The sequence below is a fragment of the Bubalus kerabau genome, chromosome 8 (assembly GCF_029407905.1).
Source record: "Bubalus kerabau isolate K-KA32 ecotype Philippines breed swamp buffalo chromosome 8, PCC_UOA_SB_1v2, whole genome shotgun sequence".
In the NCBI taxonomy this organism is placed as follows: Eukaryota; Metazoa; Chordata; class Mammalia; order Artiodactyla; family Bovidae; genus Bubalus; species Bubalus kerabau.
The window spans coordinates 108,178,528-108,205,001 of NC_073631.1; the positions used below are offsets into that span (position 1 = coordinate 108,178,528).

The following is a 26,474-nucleotide window of genomic DNA, read 5'->3' on the forward strand; positions in this document are numbered from 1 at the left end:
TCCACAAACTTAGAGATTTAACACAACACAAATTTATTATCTTACAGTTTTGTGGCTTCCCAGGTAGCTCTGTGGTAGAGAATCTGCCTGCCAGTGCAGGAGATGCAGGAGATGGGGGTGTGATCCCTGGGTTGGGAAGATCCCCTGGAGAAGGGAATGGCAACCCACTCCAATAATCTTGCCTGGAGAATCCCATGGATAGAGGAGCCTGGCGGGCTACAGTCCATGGGGTCGCAAAGAGTAGACACAACTTAGCACACAGCACTGTTGTTTGTGGAGTAGAGATCCAACACAGGGCTCCCTTAACATCAAGGTGTCAGCAAGGACAGCGTTCCTCCTGGAGGCTCTGGAGAGAACCCCTCTCCTTCCCGGGTACCCACACTCCTTGACTTAAAGCCATCTTCCATCTCCAAAGCCAGCGAGGTTGCACCTTTCTGACCATCCTTTCCTGGTCACATTTGCTGCTGAAGCTTCTCTGCTTTTGAGGACCCCTGCGATTCCATTGGGCCCACCTACGTCATCCAGAATTCTCTCCCATCTCCAGACCCTAACTTAATCATGTCTGTAGAAACCCTGTTGCCACATAAGGTAACCTTTTCAGGTTCTGGGAATTAGGATGTGAGCATCTTAAAGGGAGTGGGGATTATTCTGCCTGCTGTTGTGTGGGAACACCTAACACGGATTTCATTCGGAGAAAGACCTTTCAGATGTGCCCGTGATTTGTTACAGGTCTTAAGGAACGTTCACGTGACTGTTTTAAAGAGTTATATTTACTTTAAAAAATGATGATTTGGATCTGAACCTACTTATTAAAGCTAACGTTCCTTCTCTTTTGTTTACTTTGATAGTGATAACCTACTAAGGAGAGCAGCCTGTCAAGAAGCTCAGGTAATGCCATTTAATATGAAACAATTAAAACCCGCCTTATCTCCACCGTGCAGAAATCTCCGGCTCTTCCAGGGGACTTGCCCAGCACCTTGCATCAGTGCAGCTTGGCTATTTTTTCCCCCACTATCAGGGGATGAATCAGGCTGCCAGCCAACTCTGAATAGAACTCGAGGAAGTTAACCATCTGGCGAAAAGCAGTTCCAACGCCCACCCCTTCAGACTTGTTTACTTCTGGATTAGTCCAAAGAACACAGAACTGGACTGGTTGGCGTTCTGGGAATTTGTTCATGTCTGCAGGTGGCCTGGAAGCTCTGGCTAAAGCCAGATTCATGCCTAAGCCGAATAAGCCCCAAGGATATCAGTTCAGAGCAGTCATTACCTCTCAAAGTCAAATCTTCTTAAAACGGTTGATTCGTACTTTTAAAGCCTGTCTCTTTAGCCCAGCTGAGTCATACCCTGTGCAGTGTTATTCCCAGTCTCAGGTATTGCACTTAAATATTCATCTGTCTAGTTAGGGTTGAATTGTTCATCCTTTCAAATGTAAGATCACATTTCTTTTCTTCCCTCCCCTCCAAATATGCACATTATAACTTGTAGATGAATTTGCATGGTTAGGTTGCTTTTTTGTTATGTCACTTGAGCTTATGATGTCAGAAATACCAAAAAAGAAACATGGCATTAAAAAATGACAAAGGCATGATACATTTAGTAGAAGTAGGGGGCAGAAAACATTCTGAAATGTTTTCATGGATGCCAGTGACAATAGACACTATAAACGAATTTCTCTCTTTCGGGATTCCCTAACTGTTCTAAATCAATGTTTTAAGAATTTGATTGCTTTGTTGTTTCATCTCATGGCTCTGAGTTGTTCAAATAAACTTTAGTATTTGAGGTGATATTCACCCCAAGCTAATTTTCCATTAGCAACTAGAAAATCGTGCACGGGGAAGCCTTTTGCTCTTGAACAAAGAGTGGATATGGGCACTCACTCCCTTTCTTGTGCGAAGTATTAATACCTTCACCTCTGCTCTGAATTCCCTCTCCTCCTACTTTTTCATGGCCCTGTTCCTTCCGTTGTTTCTTCCCTTGCATGTTTCCCTCTTCCCACTGTTCTAATTCCCCACTTCCCAACACCCATTTAGCTCCTCTCATCTGAAAAAAGGAAGTGAATTCATCCTTACAGTCTACTCATTCTAGTTACTTTTCCTGTGTCTGTCCCCTTTCAGTCTAAATTCTTGAATAAAATACGATATTTTTTTTTAAAGCTCACATAAACTCACCTCATTATAGTCTCATGTAAACTCCTTCAGTTCAGTTCAGTTCAGTCGCTCAGTTGTGTCTGACTCTTTGCGACCCCATGAATCGCAGCACGCCAGGCCTCCCTGTCCATCTCTAACTCCCGGAGTTCACTCAAACTCATGTCCATTGAGTCGGTGATGCCATCCAGCCATCTCATCCTCTGTCGTCCCCTTTTTCTCCTGCCACCAATCCCTCCCAGCATCAGAGTCTTTTACAATGAGTCAGCTCTTTGCATGAGATGGCCAAAGTACTGGAGTTTCAGCTTTAGCATCATTCAGTCCAAAGAACACCCAGGGCTGATCTCCTTTAGAATGGACTGGTTGGATCTCCTTGCAGTCCAAGGGACTCTCAAGAGTCTTCTCCAACACCACAGTTCAAAAGCATCAATTCTTCGGCACTCAGCTTTCTTCACAGTCCAACTCTCACATCCATACATGACCACTGGAAAAACCATAGCCTTGACCAGACGGACCTTTGTTGGCAAAGTAATGTCTCTGCTTTTGAATCTGCTATCTAGGTTGGTCATAACTTTTCTTCCAAGGAGTAAGCATCTTTTAATTTCATGGCTGCAGTCACCATCTGCAGTGATTTTGGACTCCTTAACCTACTATAAACCCGAGTCTTAAGTCACAAGTAGCTAAGGCTTCTAGAGGCTAAAAACCCAGGACCAAGAGGAATAATCTAGAACTATAGATCTGGAATCTGGCTGGTTAATTCATTCCTGGCCAAATTCCAAAAATAGGATGGATAGAAGAAGAACAAATTACAATATTATATTAAGGTCTAACTCAGAGTGAAAACAGTAGAAATTATGAAGTACTAGAAACTTTTTACGAAGAAACAGTATATCCTTCTGAAGTATTCAGCAATAAAGGTTTATTTTTGTCTTTAGAGCAAGTAATAGACAATAATGAGAAAGGATCTCCACTGGGCTGTCAGGGAGGTGGTAAAGTCAGAATCAATTACTTAATAAGATACTTGGTATAACTTTCATTTTTCTTCTTTGCTTTGTACTTCTGTACTTGAATTCTACCTTGGCCCAGACCTGCTTCCCACCAGTTAGGACTCGAAATTTTGCCCTCTTAGGGATTTCCCTATTCTGCTGCTTTTTGTTGACTATCTTCTCCCATCCTGATGGAGCAGTGGCAGCTCTGATTAGTCCCCATTGTAACCCCTTGCATCTTATCTGTGAGTCTGAACTCTGTCTCATCCATTGTCTTCTCTTTAGAACTGTTAGAGTGGAAGCTTGGGTTTTGAGGTTAGATGGATATAAATTCTGAACTTGTAATTTATTAACACTGACTTAATTTTTCTGAATCTTGGCTTTCTCATCTATAGACATGGGAATATTTAATTCCTACTTAGTTTCTGAGAACTAAGAACAATATGTGTGGAAGTGGCAAATATTAGGCACTTAGTAAACATTAATTATGTTTCTTTTCCTGTACCAGTTGATGCTACTGAGTTATCATTCAGGGTTTCAGAGAAAGGAAGCAGCTAGAGTATGAGATTTATTTTTTATGTGTATAGAGATATGAAGGTTAATTGGTAACACAAAGATTTTTCATTAATAAGCTTTAGATGGTTGGGAAGAACCCCTGGAGAAGGGAAAGGCTACCCAACCCAGTATTCTCGCCTGGAGAATTCCATGGACTGAATAGTCCATGGGGTCACAGAGAGTTGGACACGACTGAGTGACTTTCATTTCACTTAAAAGGAAAAATTATTATATTCTGAAAACTAAAGACAAACTTCCCTTGTGACAGACTGCGTCCTTGTTGGTTGCAATAAACCTAGCCGTATCTTATAGAGAAAAGAAAAGTTACTTACCTGTAGTAAGTGAATGAAGTGGGTGTTTTATTATAATATAATTTAGCTTACTTTTATTAAGTAATGGTCCATTTTTTAAAAAAACTTTTTATTTTGTATTGGTGTATAGTTGATTAAAAATGTGATAGTTTCAGGTAAACAGCAGAGGGACTCAGCCCTATATATATACATGTTTCTATTCTCCCCCAAAATGTGGAAAATTCATAAAGAGATGGGAATACCAGACCACCTGACCTGCCTCCTGAGAAATCTTGATGCAGGTCAGGAAGCAGCAGTTAGAACTGGACATAGAATAACAGACTGGTTCCAAATCAGGAAAGGAGTACGTCAAGGCTGTATATTGTCACCCTGCTTATTTAACTTATATGCAGAGTACATCATGTGAAATACTGGGCTAGATGAAGCACAAGCTGGAATCAAGATTGCTGGGAGAAATATCAATAACTTCAGATACACAGATGACACCACACTTATGGCAGAAAGTGAAGACGAACTAAAAAGCCTTGATGAAAGTGAAAGAGGAGAGTGAAAAAGTTAGCTTAAAACTCAGCATTCAGAAAACTAAGATCATGGCATGCGGTCCCATCACTTCATGGCAAATAGATGGGGAAACAATGGAAACAGTAGCAGACTTTATTTTTCTGGGCTCCAAAATCACTGCAGATGGTGAGTGCAGCCATGAAATTAAAAGAAGCTTACTCCTTGGAAGAAAAACCGTGACCAACCTAGACAGCATATTAAAAAGCAGAGACATTACTTTGCCAACAAAGGTCTGTCTAGTCAAAGCTATGGTTTTTCCAGTTGTCATGTATGGATGTGAGAGTTGGACTATAAAGAAAGCTGAGCACTGAAGAATCAATGCTTTTGAACATCGATTCAAAAGTGGTGTTGAAGAAGACTCTTGAGAGTTCCTTGGACTGCAGGGAGATCCAACTAGTCCATCCTAAAGGAAATCAGTCCTGAATATTCATTGGAAGGACTGATGCTGAAGCTGAAACTCCCAATATTTGGCCACCTGATATGAAGAGCTGATTCATTGGAGAAGACCCTGATTCTGGGAATGATTGAAGGCAGGAAGAGAAGGGGACAACAGAGGATGAGATGGTTGGATGGCTTCACCAACTCAACGGACATGAGTTTGAGCAAGCTCCGGCAGTTGGTGATAGATAGAGAAGCCTGGCGTGCTGCAGTCCATGGGGTCGCACAGAGTTGGACACGACTGAGTGACTGAACTGAATCTCCCCCAAACCCATCTCCCATTTAGGCTGGCACATAACATTGAGCAGAGTTCCCTGTGCTATTACAGTAGGTCTTTGTTGCTTATCCATTTTAATTATAACAATGAGTACATGTCGATCCCAAATTTCCTAACTATCCCTTCCCCCATTCTTCCCCCTTGGCAACCTTAAGTTTCTTTTCTGAGTCTGTGAATCTGTTTCTGTTTTATAAGTAAATTTGTTGGTGTCATTCTTTTTAGATTCATGCAGCTTTATTGTTGTTTACGGTGGGGTTGCTGTGATTCATGGGGTCGCAAAGAGTCAGACTCAACCGAGCAACTGAACTGAACTGATGGTGGGGTTGTCAATATGAAATCTTGGAAGAACCTTGGCTTCCTCAGGGTAGACACCAGAAGTAAATTCTTTTGGAATGAAAGAATATATGTGTTCACTAACTCAATAAAAGGACACTTACTGAAAACTTTTCTTTGTTCCTTTTTAGGTGTTTGGCAATCAACTTATTCCTCCCAACGCGCAAGTGAAGAAGGCAACTGTGTTTCTCAACCCTGCAGCTTGCAAAGGGTAGTTCAGTCTGTGCTTTGTTACAAATTCAGTTTTTCCAGGGGCACAGACTCACAGTGTCAGGCAGCTGGTTGGAGTCTGTGAAACTGGAAGCACTGGGTTCATTGCTCTTGTAGCCATAAGATTCAATTGTATTGTAGAAATCACGGTTTAAGGGGATATAACTGTAAAGCTCACTGATGCTTAGCCAACTTGTCTAATTGAATTTTAATAATTATTGCAGAATTAGCTCACTCAAATCAGTCTTATCTGCTTGGTCCTAGCCCCCTTGAGAATAGCTTCTGCTGCCGTGATATGAGATGTTCAGAGATGGCCAAGAATATTGTGGCTTTGTGAGGTCAGAAACGTTTTTCCCCCAAGCAGTGAATGTAGAGTTAGGTCTTGGAGGTCAGCCGGGAGGACACTCAGTCTCCCCGACTAAGGAAATGACGCATGGAGGTGGGGGAATGTGGTTAGAGATAGGAGGGTGGACTTAGGTCCCTTGCTATGTCACTGTTCTGACAGTCCTGGAGGGCTCATGTGAGGCAGTTGTGAGAATTAACATGTGAGGACTAGTTGGGACCTTGGTTGATAGTCATGTGTTCATTTATTGTAACAAATGTACGATACTGGTGCAGGATGTTGAAAGGGAGGGAGACTGTGTGTGTTGTGGGATAGGGGGGTGGATCAGGGAGGGGGTTATGTGAGAACTCTGTATTGTCTACTCTTTTTTACTGTGAACTTGGGCTTCCCTGGTGGCTCAGAGGATAAAGCGTCTGCCTGCAATGTGGGAGACCTGGGTTTGATCCCTGGGTTGGGAAGATCCCCTAGAGAAGGAAATGGCATCCCACTCCAGTACTCTTGCCTGGAAAATGCCATGGACAGAGGAGCCTGGCAGGCTACAGTCTTAATTTTTTAAAAAGTACCATAAGCAAAATAAAAAACTTTTTCTTTAATACTATTAGTTGGGAACAACTGTCATTCAGTTGGAAAGGATTTTTGATAGTTTCTAGAAGAAATCATTTAAAATTTAAAATTACGATTGTTTTTTATTTATTTATGGCTCTGCTGGGTGTTTGCTGCTGTGCACGGAGGCTTTCTCTAGTTACAGTGAGCAGGGGCTACTCACTGTTGCAGTGCTTGGGCTTGTCATTGTGGTGGCTTCTCTTGTCGCCGAGCACAGGCTCAAGGGTGTATGGGCTTCAGCAGTTGTGACACTCAGGCTCAGTAGCTGTGGTGCTTGGGCTTAGCTGCTCAGCGGCGTGTGGAATCTTCCTGGACCAGGGATCGAACCCGTGTCCCCTGCATTGGCAGGCCGATTCCCGTCCACTCTACCACCAGGGAAGTCCTAAAATTATTATTTTTTAAATAGTAAGAATTTGTGAAGGAGGGGGAGAGTGATACCTTTTATTCTTTCTGAGGACCAGAATAATTCTTTTTGCCATGATTGAGGATCAGAAAAGTAATAAATATGTATTAGATTGGATTCTGTAAGGTAAAGTCAAATGGCATTAAGATACTGAGAACAACAAAAAGCATAGTTGGGAGCGGCTCTTAAGTGGTAAGTTTGACGTTGTCTGGAAAGAAAAGCAGGAGTTCTGAAATCAGTTTCTCTTGTCTTTTCTAGGGAGGTAGTGAGTGTGGCTTCACGGATGTGAGGAGTAGCCCTGCCTTATTTCTTTTGAATTTAACAGTTTGAGATACTTACTACGGACTGCCTAAATTGACTTCATTGCTCTACCTAATTGAATCATATTTGCCCACCTTTGTTGGAGCCACTTCCTGCTGCCCTAAACATACTTAGCATAAGCCCTTATGATCGTTCTTGTTTAATATTTATTTATATATATTTATTTGCTTGGCTGCATAGGGTCTTAGTTGTGGCATGTGGGATCTTAGTTCCCCAACCAGGGATTGAACCTGCATCCCCAGAATTACTTCAGTATTCTGGGCTGGAGAATTCCATGGGCTGTGTCGTCCATGGAGTCACAAAGAGTCGGACACAACTGAGCGACTTTCACTTTCACTTTCCCCGGCATTGCAAGGTAGATTCTTACCCACTGGACCACCAGGGACTTCCCTCATTCTTGTTTAAACCAGCACTAAACAAAAATACCAACAAAGGTTCTAACAGAACACAATCAAAATACCCAAGATAGCTAAATAGTCACTGGTGGCTTTTGGGAGAAGCTGGCAGGGAATTGGATGTGAGTTTGAGTCTGGAGGATCAGGTCTGTATCCTCTCTTCTGCTCTGTGATGCTGCGGGTATTGTTTTTTAGCTTCTTAACTCCTCAATTTATCCTCATCTGTAAAATGGAAAATAATGGCACATACCTTATAAAAATTACCATGTAATCCTTCAGGATTAAATGAGATAACACCTCAAAGTCTTTTGCATTCCTTCCATTTCATAGTTAGCATTCGATTAAAGAAATATAAGCTGCTGTCCTTGTTGTTACGGACCCATAGTGTTAGTCACTCTGTCGTGTCCAACTCTTTGCAACCCCATGGACTGTAGCCCACCAGGATCCTCTGTCCATGGGATTTTTCAGGTGTGGATACTGGACTGGGTTGCCATTTCCTCCTACAGGGATCTTCCCGACCCAGGGATGGAACTCGAGTCTCCTGCGTCTTCTACATTGGCAGACGGTTCTTTACCCTCTAAGCCACCGGGAACGCCCTTACTGACCTGTGGGCTGAGTTCAGAAGGTTCTTTACTTGACTGTCCACCGTTGGACCTCTCCTTCTGTCCGAACTAATGTGACTGTTCCAGGTCCTATTCCTCTAGAGGCCCAGTAAGTTAGTAACTTGCCAATTCTGATGATCTATATGGCAATTGTTTAAGCTAAAATCAGTCATTTTGAATTTTTACATCTAAAAGATATTTGCATTTTTAAACAATGACACTTTTTTTTAAAAGCAGTTTTAGGTTCTGCTTTTACTTTTACATGGAAATGTATTTGTGATTTTAAAGGTGAAGTTCTTATTGAAAAATATGATACCTTTATCTGCAGACGAGGGTAAGGAAAATCTTTCTAAAGTCATGGTCCACTTTGACAAGGTGAATCCTGCATGCTTCTAGGAAGCAGTCACTCTGAAATCGCTTTCGCTACTTAATTGTACTATTTTTGTCATCTTGGCTTTGCCCTGACACATAATTTATAATTTATCATGTAGCTATTTCATTATGTAGTGCTGGTTTAAAACTACATTAGAGCTTTAGGAAATAAGATAACTGTGTTTAGCATTAATACATAATACATTAAGGAGTAATTATTTTTTGTGTGTGCATGAACCTGGAAATTGCTGTAGTATAGAAAGTTTTTATTTGACTCTGGTGCTATCTCACCCTTAATTATATAATAAATAATACATTTCGTACTGGTAACACTTGTTTTTCAATCTTTTATATGGAACATTAGAAGGAAAAAAAATGTCTTCACTTTCATCTTCGAGATTTTCTGTACCTGTGGCATCACATAAATATGTGAATAAAGGCCCAAATGTTCAGATATTTTTTTCTTTTTTTAAAATTATAGTTGAGTTACAGTATTGTGTTAGGTTCAGATGTACAGCAGAATGATTCAGTTATATGTACATATATATTTTTTCAGATCCTTTTCCATTATTGATTATTATACTACATTGAATATAGTTCCTTGTGCTATACAGTAAGTCTTTGTTGGGACTTCCCTGGCCGTCCAGTGATTAAGACGCCATACTTCCAATGCAGGAAGCTCGGTTTCAGTCCCTGGTCAGGGAACTAAGATCCCACGTGCTGCTTGGCAAAAAAAAAAAAAAAAGCAATAAACTGGTAAATCTTCTTTGTTTATCTAATTTATATATAATAGTGTGTATCTGTTAATCCCATACTCCTAATTTATCCCTCCCCACTTTGGTAGCCGTAAGTTTATTTTCTATGTTTGTAAGTTTATTTCTGTTTTTTTTAAATTATTTTTTTTAGATGCCACATGTAAGTAATATTATATAAAAATTTTTCTCGTTCTTTCTGACTTATTTCACTTAGTGTGATGATCTCTAGGTCCATCCATGTTGTTGCAAATGACAATATTTCATTCTTTTTTTATGGCTGAGTAATATTCCACTGTGTGTGTGTGTGTGTGCGCGCATGCCTGTGCATGTGTGTACACACCACATCTTCATCCATTCATCCATCGATGGACACTGGTTGCTTCCATGCTTTAGCTGTTGTAAATTGTGCTGCTGTGAACATTAGGGTCATGTATGTATCCTTTCAAATTAGAGTTTTCATCTTTTTCGAATATATGTTATGCCCAGGTGTGGGATTACTGTTATCATATGGTAGCTCTGTTTTCAGTGTTTTAAGGAACCTCCATACTGTTCTCCATGGTGGCTGAACCAATTTGCATCCCCACCAACAGTGTAAGAGGGTTCCCTTCTCTCCACACACTCTCCAGAATTTATTGTTTGTAGATTTTTTTGATGATGCCACTTGACTGTGTGTGAGGTGATACCTCATTGTACTTTTGCAAATCTTATTTCTTAAGCTAACTCAGAGGAGCCCACAGGTGTGTTATAAGTGATTAATACAGCCACTTGAGACTTCTCCAGAGTTCTGCCTCCCAGAGATAGATCTGATCCACTTCCACCTGACCCTTTCTTATTAGCCTGTTAATGAAAGCAGTCCTGCAAGAAGGAGTGTTTACAGTATCACCAGCTCAGCCTATTATTGTTGGTATAAGCTCCAGAAATGGTGATCTGGGAAGGAGGAGTTTCCATTTAGCCTTTCCCATTCATTCTAATAAGCGTTCAGAGCCGTAGAAGTGGGAGGATAGGTTTGTTTCGTTTGCTTATTACCTGCCTAGGTGGGCCCTTGGTTCAAGCTATTCTTTTGGCTCCTGTGAAAATTTGCTCAGGCTTCTCAAATTCTGTTTTCGTTCATAATCAGAAACGTTTTATGTTTTGTATTCCATGTGGTAGTTACTTCTTTTTAAAGAACGTTGAGTTTGGTCTGTGCATAACTTTACATGTTCCTCATTCACTACTTTTGCATCTCTTTCTAGTATAAAATATTCTTAAGAAATTCAAAGCATGCCTCACTGATAAGAAAAATAATCTTTTTGATAGAGGACTGGGTAAGTGTGAATGTAAAAGTTAGATGTTTGGTGTTGATTGTTTTGAAAGTGCTAGTTTTTGTTTCTGTTTTGCGATATGATAGTTGAAAATATTTGAGTAAAAGACGTCAGCTGATTGGTATGTTTAACATTTATTCAACCTTGAGACCCTGTGATTGGGAACTTTCTGCAGCTTCTGTATCCCTTGATTTCTAGGCTCTTGTTTTTGAATCTTGATCTGAATTGGACAAGGGTCACTACTAGAATGATGTGTATGATACTTTTAAAACACAAACTCTCCTAAGAGCGTTTTATTTCTGTTGTTATTGGATACCACAATTGTCTCATTTCCTTTTCCTCACTGTCTACATTTGGAATGGATTATTCATTCATTCATAAGTGCATTAATGTACCAGGTGCTTATTGAATAACCTTCTAAGTATACCAGTCATAATGCTAAAAGCCATAGGACTCAAGGACTAATAAGGTTAGGTGTGTGTTTTTGTAAGGCTTCCAGTCTAGCCCTGAAGACTGTCTTGGGAACCACTATTCATCATAGAAGGTGAAAGTCCCTGCGAGAGGTGTGGACCATGTGCCAGGGCTACCCTGAGAAGCACATGACTGGGAGTTTTAGAAAGTGACAGTGAGAGTCTCTCCGTTGTGTCCGGCTCTTTGCCACCCCATGAACTATACAGTCCAGGGAGTTCTCCAGGCCCGAATACTAGAGTGGATAGCCTTTCCCTTCTCCAGGGGATCTTCCCAACCCAGGGATAGAACCCAGGTCTCCCGCATTGCAGGTAGATTCTTTACCAGCTGAGCCACCAGGGAGGCCCCTTGGAGTTTTAGACAAGCTACCAAATATCCCATAGTAAGATTAGGTAATTTAGAACTTCTCCCTTTCCCAGCAGAAATTCTGCCTCCATGGAAAAGAATTTTGCTCTTTCTCCAGGGCTTTCACTACAGGGGTAAAACTCAAGAAATGCAGATACTCCTAGTATTTGAAATTGTTAAAAATGATGTCTCTTTCCTTCAAAGGTTGTGTTCACTGAGTCAGAATTAAGCAATATTCTCTTTGGTTCAATCTGTTCTCTCAGACCACATGAAAAATGTTAAATACATTCTCAGTCTACCAGTGGACTATAAAGAAGTCCCTTGAGGGCTTGTTACATTATACCTGAATTACACATTTGTTTGTCTGCCTTGTCCTGTTGCTTGTCCCGCTCCTATGTGTCTAGCACACAGTAGAAGGTCGGTAATGCTTGTTGAATGAATCAGACGTTGTTGCTAGACTGGAGCCATATCCAGTGTACACTTTCCTCTGGGGGAGCTAGAATGTGAACTGTGAGCATCCCATATGGATAGGGGCAAGCTTCTGGGGGCTCTAGAGTGAGAGAGTCCATGTTTCTACCCAGAGAAACCCATTCATTACTCATCATTAGCTTCCTGGGTTGAACAAATAGAGGAACCCTGTGTGCTCTGGGCTGTTCCTTGTCTTATTCTAGAGAAGATAGTTGGGCTTTTTATTTTCCCTCCTGAGCACTCCTGTTAAAATATTTGTATTTTTTCCTTTGTTTACAGCAAAGCCAGGACTCTATTTGAAAAAAATGCTGCCCCGATTTTACACTTATCTGGCATGGATGTTACTATCGTTAAGGTGAGAAATGCTCTAGAGTGTTGATTTTATCCAAGCTACCCCTCCTTATAACATATCCTGTTCTCTTGACTTCTTAGCAGAAATCGTTTATCATGTAAGGAAGTAAGAACAGAGAAATCAACCTTGTGTTCTTCTTCTGATAATTAATACAATTACATTATTTTTCCCAACCACTCTCAGCTTTTCATTTTCAGAATAGGTTTAAATGGAGCCATGAACTTGGTTCCTTTCCTCTAAAAGATAGGACTTGGAACTCTTGTCTCTTAGAAGATGAAAAGTTGTTATAGTTGTAAGAATTCTTCTGACTCTTTAAAAAAAACAAAACAAAAAACTTCAAGTTTGAGTAATTAATTTCTTGGCAGACAGGTAAACATTTTCTTTCTGGTAAGAAATTATCTCTGGTGAGGAATTTTAAGTGGTAAAGCTTTAGAATTTTCAAGATTTGGATATGAAGAAAGGGGGTCAGAAATAAATGAGAGGAAATTGTGTACTTCAGAAGATGCCTCAAGGCCCCACTTTATTGACTTTAAGTGCTTTGTGTATGGTGTGTACATAGGTGTATGTATTTGGTAAAAATCACTGTTACCTGTTTTTAAGTCTGTGGTTTACTGATTTTTAATATTAGACACTTTCATTAAATCTTAGAGGTTGAATGGGCATTTAGTCCAATTGACCATGCAGTGCTGAACTCCACCTTTTCTGAGACATGGTCTTCCAGTTGTCTGCCTCCAGGGATGGGAGAGAGGGAAACACCGACGCTTATTTTAGAACCTGTAATGTATACTGCAGACTCTACGTGTAAGAGCTGAGAATGGTCATTTAAGACTGATACTATTTATCCCTGGAATGTTTGGTTGAACTCAAAAGTAGAACCACCTGAGCCTGCTTGGAGCTTTCTTTGAAGGGAAATTTTTTTTGTATGTGTGTATTAAATTTCTTTAGTGCCTATAGAAGTACATCAAGATGTTCCATTAGTATTAGTAAGGTTAAAGATTTTAAAGGAATTTGTGCATTTCATCTAAGTTTTCAAATTAATAGTCATCATGTTGTTCATAAAATCTTCTTTTAAATTTCTGTACCATATGAAATAAATCATTGGCATGCTCAATATTGTTTTATTGTTTATCCATACCATCTTTCTTTTGCCTCCCAGTCATGTGAGAGCTGTGTCAATTTAATCCTTGCCAAGAACCATTTTTTGGCCTGTTGATACCTTTATTTATGTTTGTTTCACTGTTTCCTTCATTTTCCTTTCTTTGGATTTTTTTTTTTTCTGCTTCTGCTGTTCTGACATTGTAACTTGAATATTCATTTCATTAATTTTCACCCTTCTTTCCTACTGTTTGGTGCTTCAGCTACATCCTAGAAGTTTTGATATATTTTCATTATCATTCAGTTCTAAATATTTTCTAATTTTCATCATGATTTTTGTTTGACCTGTGAGTTAATCATGTTTTAAAATTTTCAAATCTAAAACTTTTCCCCATCTTTCTGTTAATGATTTCTGATTTAATTGTGCTATAGTCAAAGAATGTAGTCTATATAATTCCAGTATTTTAAGGTTGGTTGAAATTTGTTTTATAGCCTCGCATGTGGTTTGTTTTCATAAATGTTTTATGTATGCCTGAAAAGAATGAGTATCAGTTATTGGGTACCATGTTCTATATATGTCCAGTAAGTCAAGTCTGTTAATTGTATAGTTCAAAACTTATAATGTCCTTACTGTTTTCTTCTGTTTTAACTATAGATTATTCAGAAAGAGGTGTTAAAAATATCCCACTGGATAGATTTGTCTATTTCTCAATGTAGTTTTATCCACTTTCGCTCTTTTATATTTTAAGACTATGTCAGTAGATGCATTCACATTTCAAATTATTTCATTTTTCTTGCATTTTGAACCTGTCATAATGCATAACCCTTTAGCATTAATGCTGCCTTTTAGTGTGGTCTATTTTATTTAGTGTTATTAGTAACCATACTAGCTTACCTTGGTTAGTTTTTGCCTGGTATAATTTTTACTTATCTTTTTAATTTTAAGAAAGTCCAACTTACCAATTTTTTCTTTTAGGGTTGCTTTTGGTGATTTATTTAAAGACTCATCACCAAACCCAGGATCACCTAGATCCTCAACTATGTTATTTTCTAGAGATTTTATAGTTTTTTATTTGTATTTAGATCTGTGATCCATTTTGAGTTAATTTTTATGAAAGGTATAAAATTTGAGTTTTCTGCATCCTTAGGCCACTCTTTCTCCTTTCTCTTTGGTGCATTTAGAATTTTCCTCTTAAGGTTAGAGCCTCAAATATATCATCCATATTAATATAATCTTTTAAATTATGGTCTGTTAAATATGTCAGTGTCTTTTGAAATTTTGGTTCTTTCATTCCTGTACTCATTCGTATTTTTCACTTTTTCTTGCAAATATTTGAGTACCCCAGGTGGCTCAGTGGTAAAGAATCCATGTGCCAACTCACCAGATGTGGGTTTGATCCCTGTGTTGGGAAGATCCCCTGGAAAAGAGAATGGCAACCCACTCCAGTATTCTTGCCTGGGAGATCCCATGGACAGAAGAACCTCGTGGGCTGCAGTCCATGGGGTCACAAAGAGTCAGACACTACTTGGCAACTAAACAACCACAGCACCTCCTATAAAGTAAACTCTGTTCTAGGTGTTGAGGATACAGTCTGAACAAAACATTTTCCCTGTCTGCCCTCAGAGAAATTCTAAAGTGGGAAAAGAAGGGATGCACATGATAAACATATATAAATAAACTTACGATTTGTCAGGTGGTGGTGAGTGCCAAGAGGAAAAGTCAAGAGGGATAAGAAAAGTAATGAGGGTGTTAGTTTAGTCCAGGAAGCCAAAGAAGGCTGGTCTTATAAGATGCCCTTTGAAAGAGACCTGGAGGAAATGTGAGTCATGCACGTGGGCGAGGGAGAGGATCCAGGGCCAGCATACTGCACGTTCAGAGGCTCTGCAGAGTATTTGTGCGCGTTTGAGGAAGAGTAAGAAGGCCAGTGTAGTTAGAGGAGGATGAGCAAGGAGAGACAGGCAGAGGATAAGGTTGGAGAAGTCAGGAAGGGCAAGATTGTTAGGTTTGTATCACTTATATATTCAGTAAATGACCTTTCCTCTCCTTGTTGATCAAGTGTTAGGCAGGAAAAGGCTGAATGGAGAGCCCTAAAGAAATGTCGTCAGGAATCTGCCTACAATTTGATGTTCCTCCCCTGGGGGCATGTTACTTAGAGCATAGATGTTCACTTGGTAATCAGTTCACCCATTTGTATCCCAGAGTATTGTTCCCACTTATCTCCACCTTGTTCCCAAGGATATTATCAAATAGCTTGCCAGGTGCCTTGCTGAGGACCAGATAGAATGTCTGTTTGGATTCCCATATCTTCTTATCTAGTAATCTGTCAAAGATGAGAATAGTCTGAGACGCCTTGTTCTTGGAGAACCCTTGCAGATTACCAGTGGTCACCTATTTTGGGATGTTTACAAAGCCTCCTTTTAAATTAGGATCAGCATATATTCTTTTTTTTTTTTTTTTTTTAATGAAATATTTGGATTGATTGAGCTCAACCACTAGAGGGCAACAATTTAATCAACCATGGATGTGTAATGAAACCGACATAAAAATCTGAAGGGACAGGGTTCAGAGAGCTTCAGGGCTGGTGAACCTGTGGAGATCTGAGAAGTGGTGTACCAGAAAGGGCATGGGATGCCCCTCTCCACACAGTTTGCCCCGGGTACCTCTTCATTTGTTCATCTAAATCCTTTCTAATAATCTGTTAAGTGTGAAAAAAGATGTATTTGCAGATGTATAACTGCAAAGCCAGTCATTTGAGTTTTTCAGGATAGAAGTAGAACCGTACGTACATCATGAGATGAGATGATGTTAGTGTAGGAACTTCATTTTCTTTTCTGTGTTGACTATGGCTGGGTGCTTTAGCCCATCTGAAACCTCAAGTCTCTTAATTTTTGCCTATTAGTTTGGCTAGTAAAATGTCCACAGGAGATAGTGTTTCCTTATTATTAATTGCATTACCTTTACATCTGTTAAAATCCAGTATTTGGTTTTAGTCGCTCTGTTGTGTCCAACTCTATGCAACCCCATGGACTGTAGCCCACCAGGCTCCTCTATCCATGGAATTTTCCAGGCAGGAATACTGGAGCAGATTGCCATTTCCTTCTTCAGGAGATCCTCCCGACCCAGAGATTGAGTCTGCGTCTGTTGCATTGGTAGGCGGGTTCTTTACCAGCTGAGCCACTGGGGAAGCCGTTATTTAGCACAGTACCAGTTAAGAACAGGTACCTTACTGTTTGCTTTTCACGAGAAATCTCTTACCCTTTCTTCCAGTACACATGATTTCATTGATAAGGAAATTAAGATCTTGAGGGTTTAAAGCCACTCAGCTAAAAATAGAGTTGGGGTTTAATCTGGGTCTCTTGGGCTCTCAAATCTGTGCTCTTTTCATTATATCTGTTTCTCCTTATTTGCGTATACATTTGCCCTCTTGCTTTCAGATGAAAGTCATTGGATAAATGAATAATAGAATCTGCACTGGACTGAAAATGAGTCCCCTGATTGGCTAACTGTAACTGAGACACATCAGTTTGAGTTTGAATTTTATTTTTAAAGCAAGGAGCTGACTAGATGGTTTCTGAGGTCCCTTCCAGCTCTAAACATATAAAACTATAAAAACCATATCTAGTTGCTTTAGCAGATATTTAGTTTTTCATATGCATCAATTATGAATTTAAGAAAAGATTCAGTGTAAAACTGTAAAGAAACTTCTACATATTTAGACCTTTGGGCTTGCGGCTCTAGGATGATACATTTACCAAAGGCTTCCTTTGTATCGCAGACAGATTATGAGGGCCAGGCCAAGAAACTCCTGGAACTGATGGAAAACACAGATGTGATCATTGTCGCTGGAGGCGACGGGACTTTGCAAGAGGTATGGCCACTTTTCTGTCTGGAGCCATTTTGAAAATGAGGAAAATAGAAGTGAGATCTTAGAGTGGGGGCATAAAGTGATTATCATTTAAGGAAATGATTTCTTGGTAATCCATTCTTTCTAGGATTGTTTTCTCAGTGAAGCAAGCATAGCATTACATTTTTCCTTTTATTTCATTGTTTTGTATAAATTCTGAACCCAGCACATAGAAGGGTTTTTGTTCTATCAAGTTGAAGGTAGATAAAGTAGAATAAAACAGGGTACAAAATGGTGCTGGGTGTGAAATGCTTTTTACATTTTGATGACTCTTCTGCAGTAGCCCTGTTTATTATGGAATCTTAGTTTCAATTATGGGAAGGTTTCTTGTAAAACTTAAATAATGATTCCCTTTTTAAAAGAAGGCATGTGTCCATTCTCACGTCATTTCCATCCTAGGCAATGTTACCTCCCAATGGTGCCTTTAGAGGCAGAGGTTCCATGTTCCTGCGTGTGTACTGCCTTTGTTCTGCAGTCCCTTTTCCATATTGCTTGCCTGGGACAGTAAGCATATTGCCCTGGGAGTGCTCTTCTCTTCCAGGGCAGTAGACCAGGCCCTTCATTGTGTGTTGGAAGCCCCTGAAGAGCCCCGTGCAGGCCCCCCCCACCCCCCAGTCGCCCAGCCTGTGTAGACGCTGCCTCCGGACCTCATGTCTTGCCTTTTGCCTCTGCCTCTGGTTTCCTCCGTGTTTGTGGGTCAAGAGCTCCCAGCAGGCAGGGCATTGTCCTGTGTTTAATTTAGCAACCATGTGAGTCTTAGTAAGCTGCTTCTTTAAAAAGGCTGTGCTAATGATCTTGTAATTGTTTTTATGGCTTTTTAATGAAGTGTGAAGAAAACAGATAGCATGCCAGCAAAGAATGAAGTGGGCCACAGCAGAGCCCCATTTCATCCCAAAGTTCAGGGCGGCAGGAGATGGCGGAGAAGATTGGCGTCGGCCTTGACTTCACAAAATGTTTTTAAGAAAGATAACCAAATTGTGTATCTGGTATAATCTAGTCATAAAACTATGCCCTGATTAAAAAAAAAGGAATTGGAGAGAAATGTAACAATGTAAACAACTCACTAATGATGTCTGGTGGGTTAATGAGGAAGTATTTTTTCTTCAGGTATTTTTTACAGTTTTTACAAGACTTGTGCGTTATAGTTTAAAAGTGAAAAGTAAATTATGTAAAAATTCAAATTAAAAATGTCTTTTTATAGAGGGAACACAATTCCCCTTGTCTTTGTATTCATCGATAAGAAACTTTTATTGAGAGCAGGCTTCTGAGTGACCCATCTTATCAAACTTAAAACATAATTTTGCTAATATAATGTGGAGGTTTTATAATTATTTTATCTTAGTCTTTATAGTCCTATTGATCCCAGGTGAAGAATAAAACCTAATTTAGCTCTGATCTTATTGGAGAATGGTTTGTGTTTTAAGAACTAATACATCTTTTGACATAGTTTCTAGGAAGAAAACAGGAACAAGTTTGTGGTCCATGAAAATTGAATCCAATTATTTTATGATAAAGGAACTACAAGGTGTTTATAATAATTTTTTTAAACATTTTTAGGTTATTACTGGAGTTCTTCGAAGAGAAGATGAGGTGAGCTTTAAAATAAGAATAATTGCATTTTGACTTTTACTTTCCTCCTCTTTCTTTATTCCTCCCTTCCTCACTCCCTCCCTCCTTTCCTCCCTATTTCATGTTTTAAGATGGGAACAAGTTTTGCTTCCTTGGATTTTAGAAAGTAAAATCTGCCTGTCATAGAACACTTATTAACCCGTGGCGGACTTTTCCTGCTTTGGGAATCTAGAATATCCAATGATTTTTTTTTTTTTTTACCAAGAGTTGTTTAAACTATAAAATTTCCTTATAAAATCTTTTTCTCAAAGGATTCCTTCATTAATAAACCGTGGTATATTCATATGTTGGAAGCCACACAACAGTTAAAATGAATGAACTAGGCTTACAAACATCTATGTGGTAAATCTAAAAAATATTCAATAAAAAAGTCAGGTTGCCAAAGCATGTTATGCATTTCTCCAAAGTTTTAAAATTCAGAGAACAAAGATACTGTTGATGGAAGCATCAACTGTGTAGTCAAAGGATAATAACGTGGATGGAAAGGAATTGTACCAAGTCTATGATGATGGATGGCTGCTTTCCTTTGGGGAAGGGAAAGAGGAAGAGGGTGAGAAGGGACTTGAACTGCATCTGCATCAATTTCTCTCTTAAAACTCTGAAGCAAATATGGCAAAATGTAATATTTGCCAAATCTGGGTCTTAGTTACATGGGTGTTGTGAGATTATTTTATCCACTTTTCTACAATAATTTAAAGTATTTTAAATAAGAAATACAACAAGAAAAAAGAAAGTAACCACAAGGAAGAAGATCCTTCACAGTCCCTTAGTAATAATAGATTGAGCTCAAAATAGTCTTTAGAACCTTACAGTATCTATTAGTATTTGTAGCATTTAATAAAGTCCTCTGCGATGCCATTCTTCTGCTATTTGACCCTGCATTTTCTCTTAGCCTTGTTTATACTTGCAATAGTTTACAAGGCAGTTTCACCTGTCCTCAGTCACTATACCAATGTTAGACTTTTTTAATTGAATTTTATCTGCAACTTTGTCAAATAGTGTGGCAACGTAATACACTCTGTCACAGTCATGCAGTTACGTAATATCCAAGACACTCATTTTCTTAATCAAATTTCTTTCAACCCATTGGTATTAGTGAGTATTCAAGTATTTCTTCCAAATTTGAAGTTTTGTTGTTTTCATGAACTGCCTTGTTCTAGAAACTGCTTCCTCAGGATTGCATAATGGCTGGTCTAGGGGCATGGGAAGGAAGACAGGAAGGCGGGGCCAGGGTCACTTACTTTGTTTTATGGACACATCTGTGCCTCTTTGTTCAATCTCATTTTCTGACCATAACAATAAAACTTCCCTCTCATTTTCTTCCCCCCAGGCTACCTTCAGTAAGATTCCCATCGGATTCATCCCACTGGGCCAGACCAGTAGTTTGAGTCAGACACTCTTTGCCGAAAGTGGAAACAAAGTCCAGTAGGTTGTCAATGTGGGATGGTAGCATTTGTGGGTGAGAGAGCCTGGGAATGGCAGATCCGCATGTGTGATAACAGTTTTCTTTTTGAGTTTCGCTAGCCTGAAACTTCAGATCATTAAGAGGAGGAGATCAGAGTTCAAGCATTTGGTTGATTGGGAAGTTTCTCTCTTGGGTGGTGGGACCCTGGTGATCTAATATTAAGTCCCCAGGTGAGGTATGACAATGAATACTGATGTCCTTTTGTTTCTTATGAAGTTAGCTTTGCCGATCTAGGCATACTGTTTGTGTGCCTTTGTACTGTAAGATTCTCTGGTGAAGACAGATTCACAGTGCTCATTTGTTTGCGTTAAGTATGCATGATGACAAATAGCAAATCCCCCGTGGAGACCGAGCCAGCAGCCTTGGCTCCATTACCTTGATAATATAAGGAGCTAGAACAACCAAATATAGTTACCTCCTTTAGTGAACGCCTAAAGTAGAAGGCAGTACAGAGAGAGCAGACAGAAAGCAGTGCAGCCCTGACATCTAAATTAAATTGCTGTGAGTCTACTGCTGTCTTCAGGAGTCAGGCAGATTGTTACCATTGCACTTTTCTTTCGAAAGCATTATGTAAACAAAAATTGAGTCTTTCAAGAAGATGGGAATCTTGAATTTGAGTTGTGACTTGGATTAGAAATAGAATCTTGGACACATCCTTATCAGGTTCTCATTGTCGGTTGCCTGATCTTTGTTTATTTTTTAAACTTTTTGTTTTGTATTAGGATATAGCCAATTAACAATGTTGTTAATAATTTCAGGTGAACAGTGAAGGGACTTAGCCATGCATATACATGTATCTCTTCTCCTCCAAACTACCCCCTGTCCAGGCTGTCACATAACATTGCTCCGAGTTCCCTGTGCTATACAGTAGGTCCTTGTTGGTTATCCTTTTTAAATGCCTGATCTTTAAGGCTTTGCGACACATTGGAGAGGTCAATAAATAGTGTTTGTTGAATGAATGAACTGAAATATTCTCAAGGCATTTCTGTTTATAACCTTCCAGAATCAATGACAATAACAATATGCAAGTGATTTTCTGTTTTGGATTATTTTTTTGTTTCTGCTTGGGGATTTTTCTTTTCAAGTGTAATGGACATACAACATTATACTCGCCTCAGATGTACCACACAGTGACTCAGCGTGTGTATATCACCACAGCAAGTGTAGTTGACATCTGCCACCAGAGAGTAGTTACAGAATTTTTCCCTTAAAAGGAGAGCTTTTAAGATATGCTCTCTTTAAAACCTTCAGACATACAGCACAGTATTAGCATTAGTTGCCATGCTATTCCTTCCGTCCCCCCAACTTACTTATTTTGTAACTTTTAACCCCCTTCACCTGTTTTGCCCGCCTCTCACACCCCACCTCTGACAAACGCCAATCTGTTCTGTGTCGTTAGATGCCACCCACATATAAGTGAGATCATCTAGTATTTGTCTTTCTCTGTCTGACGTAACTTCACTTAGCGCAGCACCCTCCAGGTTCATCCATGCTGTTGCAAATGGCATAATTTCATTCTTTTTTATTGTTGAATACTGTGTGTGTGCACGAACATATACACGTATCACATATTCTCTATCCATTCATCTGTCAGTGGACACTCGGCTTGTTTCCATATCTTAGCTATTGTAAATAATGCTGCAACGAATATGGTGCATATACCTTGCGAGTTAGCGCTTTTGTTTTCTTTGGATAAATAGCTAGAAGTGGCCTTGCTGAATTGTATGGTAGTTCTATTTTTAATTCTTTGAGGAATCTCCATACTGTTTTCCACAGTGGCTGTACCAATTTAACATTCCCACCAACAGTGAATAAGGGTTCCCTTTTCTCCACATCCTTTATAACACTTGTTAATTCTTATCTTTTTGATAATAGCCATTCTCACGGGTATGAGGGGCTATCTCTATGTGTTTCAGTTTGCTTTGCCCTGAAGTTTCATGCTTCCAGGCCATCTTTTCATGTACCTGTGGCCGTCTGTATGTCTTCTTTGGAAAAATGTCTGCTCCAATCATCTGCTCATTTTTCAAGTGGATTTTTTTTTTCCTCTGTTGAGCTGTATGAGATATTTATATGTTTTGGGTATTAACCACTTAGCAAATATATGACTTGCAAATATTTCCTCCCATTCATCAGGTTGCCTTTTCATTTTGTTGCTGGTTTCCTTTGCTCTCCAGAAGGTTTTTAGTATGATACAGTCCCACTTTTTTATTTTTGCTTTGGTTGCTTTTGATTTCAGATTCAGAAATCATCACCAAGTCTTACGTCAAGAAGCTTACCCTCTTTTCTTTTAGGAGTTTTATGGTTTCAGGTTTTACTACATTCAGATCTTTAAACCATTTTGAGTTTATCTTTGTGTCTGGTGTAAGCTAGTGGTGCAGTTTCATTCTTCTGCATGTGGCTGTCCAGTTCTGCTTGCGGATTTTGAATCGACTGGTTTTATGGATTTATTATTGCTGTTTAATTTTAGGAGTCATCCTATATCTTTTAACAATTCAGTTCTTTGTTTTAGATAAAAGCCTTGCTCCATATATCACAGATTAGGCATAAATGTAGACATACACTAATATCAGGTCTTTATTAAAATGTCCCTCATGCCCCAAGTCTTCATCTCTCCAGTCCTTTACCAGTCTTCCTGCAGCCGAACATGGCATTTCATTTTGCTGTATGTTTTCCCCCAGTTTAGAATTTTGGAGGGACAATAAATATGACACCCAGTGAGTTAAATGTTTTTGCTTGTCGGAGACAAATCCTGTCTGGTTTGGGTCTTGATCACTTGTGATAGCTGTTCTTTCCGCCTGTCAGTGTAGATTATTTGAACTGCTTGCCAGCGTTACCGAATATGTCAGCAATGCAGAGGCAGATGGTATTCCTGGGAGAATCCCTCACCTATCCAAAGCCAGGGTCTGTGCTGGGCGCCCACCCTCAAGTCCTTAGATAGCCCTCAGTGTCTTGAGAGCTGATTTTCCCTGTAGTTAAACTAATGTTGTTGCTGCTTCTATTTATAATTTGAAGATTTTTAAAAGTTAATTTATAAGCATGCCCCAGGGCTCTTAGGTAATTAAGTCGGTCTGCCCTGGCTTCAGAATTTTGTAGACCCTCTTAACATGGCAGGTGCCTGAGGCTATTTAAAAGAACAAGGCTTTGCTTTTTGCATTGCTGTCAAGATTTGTTGTACCATAATTACTACAGAAGAAAAAGGAATTTTGAATTCGGAATGTTACCGATAAATAAGCCTAAAAAATAGCTGTTCCATGCTACAGGGCAGCTTTATTTAGAACTTTCAATTATTGCCAGGGATGACAAATTTAAGGTTGCATGTTAACCATCTTCTGCCAAGCAATTTTGAAAAAAATTAATATGGAAAGGCATTTTTCAGTCGAAACATTTTTTAAAGGTCAGCCTCTCAAAAGCACTTCTTAAACCTCTTAATGTGCTAGGTGCTACTCAGAGCAAGCACAGAACTTTAGGATTCTTTCTGATAACTTCCTTTGAAATTAATATATTCATATCGAATTAATCTGAACTGGTGATCATGCATCTTGCTTTCTCCTAAATTGAATATCATTTTCTAGACTTCTACCTGCTTCCCACATAGCATCTGTCTTGGAGGGGAAAATGGGATAAAGAGAAATTTGAGAAAGTAAATGAGGTTGTTTATTAAGTTTCAGCTTGCTTACTAGGGAACCCAGAAAGTCATCCAAGCATTAATGTGTATATTTTGAGGATGTATTATATTTTTCTAAAATAACTTCAACGAATCCTGTCCTTTATTATTTTTTTCTTTCTTTGAATGTAATCCCCACACCAGAGATACTTAGTTGCTTTTTTTTTCTTTTTAAAAATAATTTTATTGTTTATTTTTATTTATGGCTGTGCTGGGCCTCTGTTGCCATGTGGACTTGTCTCTAATTGCAGCAAGTAGGGGCTACTCTCTAGTTGCGGTAGATGGACTTCTCATCGTGGTGACTTCTCTTGTGCAGCACGGGCTCTAGGGCACACGGGCTCTAGGGCACATGGGCTGTAGTACTTGCGGCACGTGAGCTCAGCAGTTGTGGCTCCCTGGCTCTAGAACACAGGCTTGGTATTTGGGGCACATGGGCTTAGTTGCTCTGCAGCATTTGGAATCTTCCTGGATCAGGGGATCGAATTCATGTCTCCTGCACTGGCAGGCGGATTCATTACCACTGAGCCAACCAGGGTGGCCCGGTCCTGTCCTTTAGTTATCCTTCAGCTTATTAGAGTAAAAAGCTGTATGGTTTTTGAAGTGCTTGACTTTGTTACAATGAATGAAAGATGTTATTTATTTATCATAATTTCCAATGATAAGAGTTGGACACAATGTAGACCCTCAACCAGTGTGAAGTAAATAAATGATTAGTGCTTCGTATAAACTTCTTTTTGCTGAAGCCTTAGTTTTGAGTCTGTATCAGAGCCTTCCACTCTATTTGTATCAGCAGTTCTTTTATAATCTTCATTCTGCTTTCTTGGGGGTATTTCGAAGGGATATGTCTTTTTCCTGATTCATCTGTTGGTACTCTAGGCAGGAATGGTTTTGCAGGGGGGTGAGTGTGTATATATGTGGGTGTGTGTGTCTTGGGGGTACTGCTGCTTATTCTTCACAACATGATAATTTTCTTCTTGTTACCTTTTAGGCATATTACAGATGCTACACTTGCCATTGTGAAAGGAGAGACAGTTCCACTTGATGTCTTACAGATCAAGGTAAGGAGGTCTTTTCATCAGAGTTTGAAAAAATTACAAGCTAATACATATTTAAAAAAATGTAATAGTTCAAATAATGTTAGAATGAAAGCAATTCCTCTTCTCACCTTTCTTATCTGAAGTATAACTCCACAGAGAAAATAATTTTACCTGATTATTCTAGTTGTTACCACTAATTAGTATACCTATGATGCTACTTTTTAAAATTGTAGTTTAGAAACCCCCACAAAACTTGAAATTTGCATCATAACCATTCTTCCGTGAAATTCAGTGTAGGAGGCATCCCAGGTGGCGCAGTGGTAAAGAACCTGCCTGCCAATCCAGGAGACACGGGTTCAATCCCTGTGTTGGCAAGATACCCTGGAGATGGAAATGGCGACCCACTCCAGTATTCTTGCCTGCAAAATTTCATGGACAGAGAAGCCTGGTGGGCTATGGTCCGCAGGATCACGAAGAGTCAGACACGGTAGAGCGACTGAGCACGCACACACAATTCAGTTGATCAGTTTTAGGCCTTATCTCTTGGCCTCTCTTACGTATCAGAAGTCCTCTATATTGCCTCTCAATATAGTTGTATCATGATTTTTAGTTCCTCTGTTGATTATGTTTGACCCACAGGTAATTTTTTTTATCTTATACAGTTGTTTTGAGTACCAAAAGAGCGAATAAAAGCACGTGGGACAGTGCCTGGTTTCACCGTTTGTGTTTGTATAGTGGCTGCCTCTTAATCTCATGTTCTGCCATGGGCAGAACCCTTCTCATGGCCTGTCTGTCCTCTGGAGGGCCTTCTGTTGGGAATTCAGGTTATTTTGTTTTCTTGTATTCTCAGCTCTCTGAAGAGCTTAAGAAAAATTATGATTCTGTAGATTATCAGGCTTTTTCTCAGCTTTAGGGTGGGAACAATGTTCTCTGTTGCTTCCTATGTCTTCTTTTGGGTGGCCTAACATTTTCTTAGCGATTTGTAGGTGGACTCATGAATTATTCTAGAAATACATTTGCTGGCTCTGCCCCACTGAAGGGGCTTGAGACAGTGACAGCAAACAGCAGTGAGCATACCTGGCGCCCAGATTTTGGTCTCTTAAGTGCATGCCCTAGTAAAACTTAGCAGCACTCTG

The 26,474-nt window shown here is 39.5% G+C and overlaps 1 protein-coding gene across 7 annotated transcripts in view; it reads left to right on the plus strand.

Annotated features, from left to right (window-relative positions):
* AGK (acylglycerol kinase) overlaps positions 1 to 26,474 on the plus strand; it is a 130,817-nt gene that overhangs the window by 70,334 nt on the left and 34,009 nt on the right. For all 7 annotated transcript variants that reach the window (XM_055591130.1, XM_055591131.1, XM_055591129.1 and 4 more), the window contains 7 exons: positions 849 to 888; positions 5,737 to 5,816; positions 12,471 to 12,546; positions 17,415 to 17,507; positions 19,101 to 19,133; positions 20,503 to 20,597; positions 25,290 to 25,359. In XM_055591130.1, the coding sequence (XP_055447105.1) occupies positions 849 to 888; positions 5,737 to 5,816; positions 12,471 to 12,546; positions 17,415 to 17,507; positions 19,101 to 19,133; positions 20,503 to 20,597; positions 25,290 to 25,359 (487 nt within the window). The remainder of the gene's footprint in view (positions 1 to 848; positions 889 to 5,736; positions 5,817 to 12,470; positions 12,547 to 17,414; positions 17,508 to 19,100; positions 19,134 to 20,502; positions 20,598 to 25,289; positions 25,360 to 26,474) is intronic.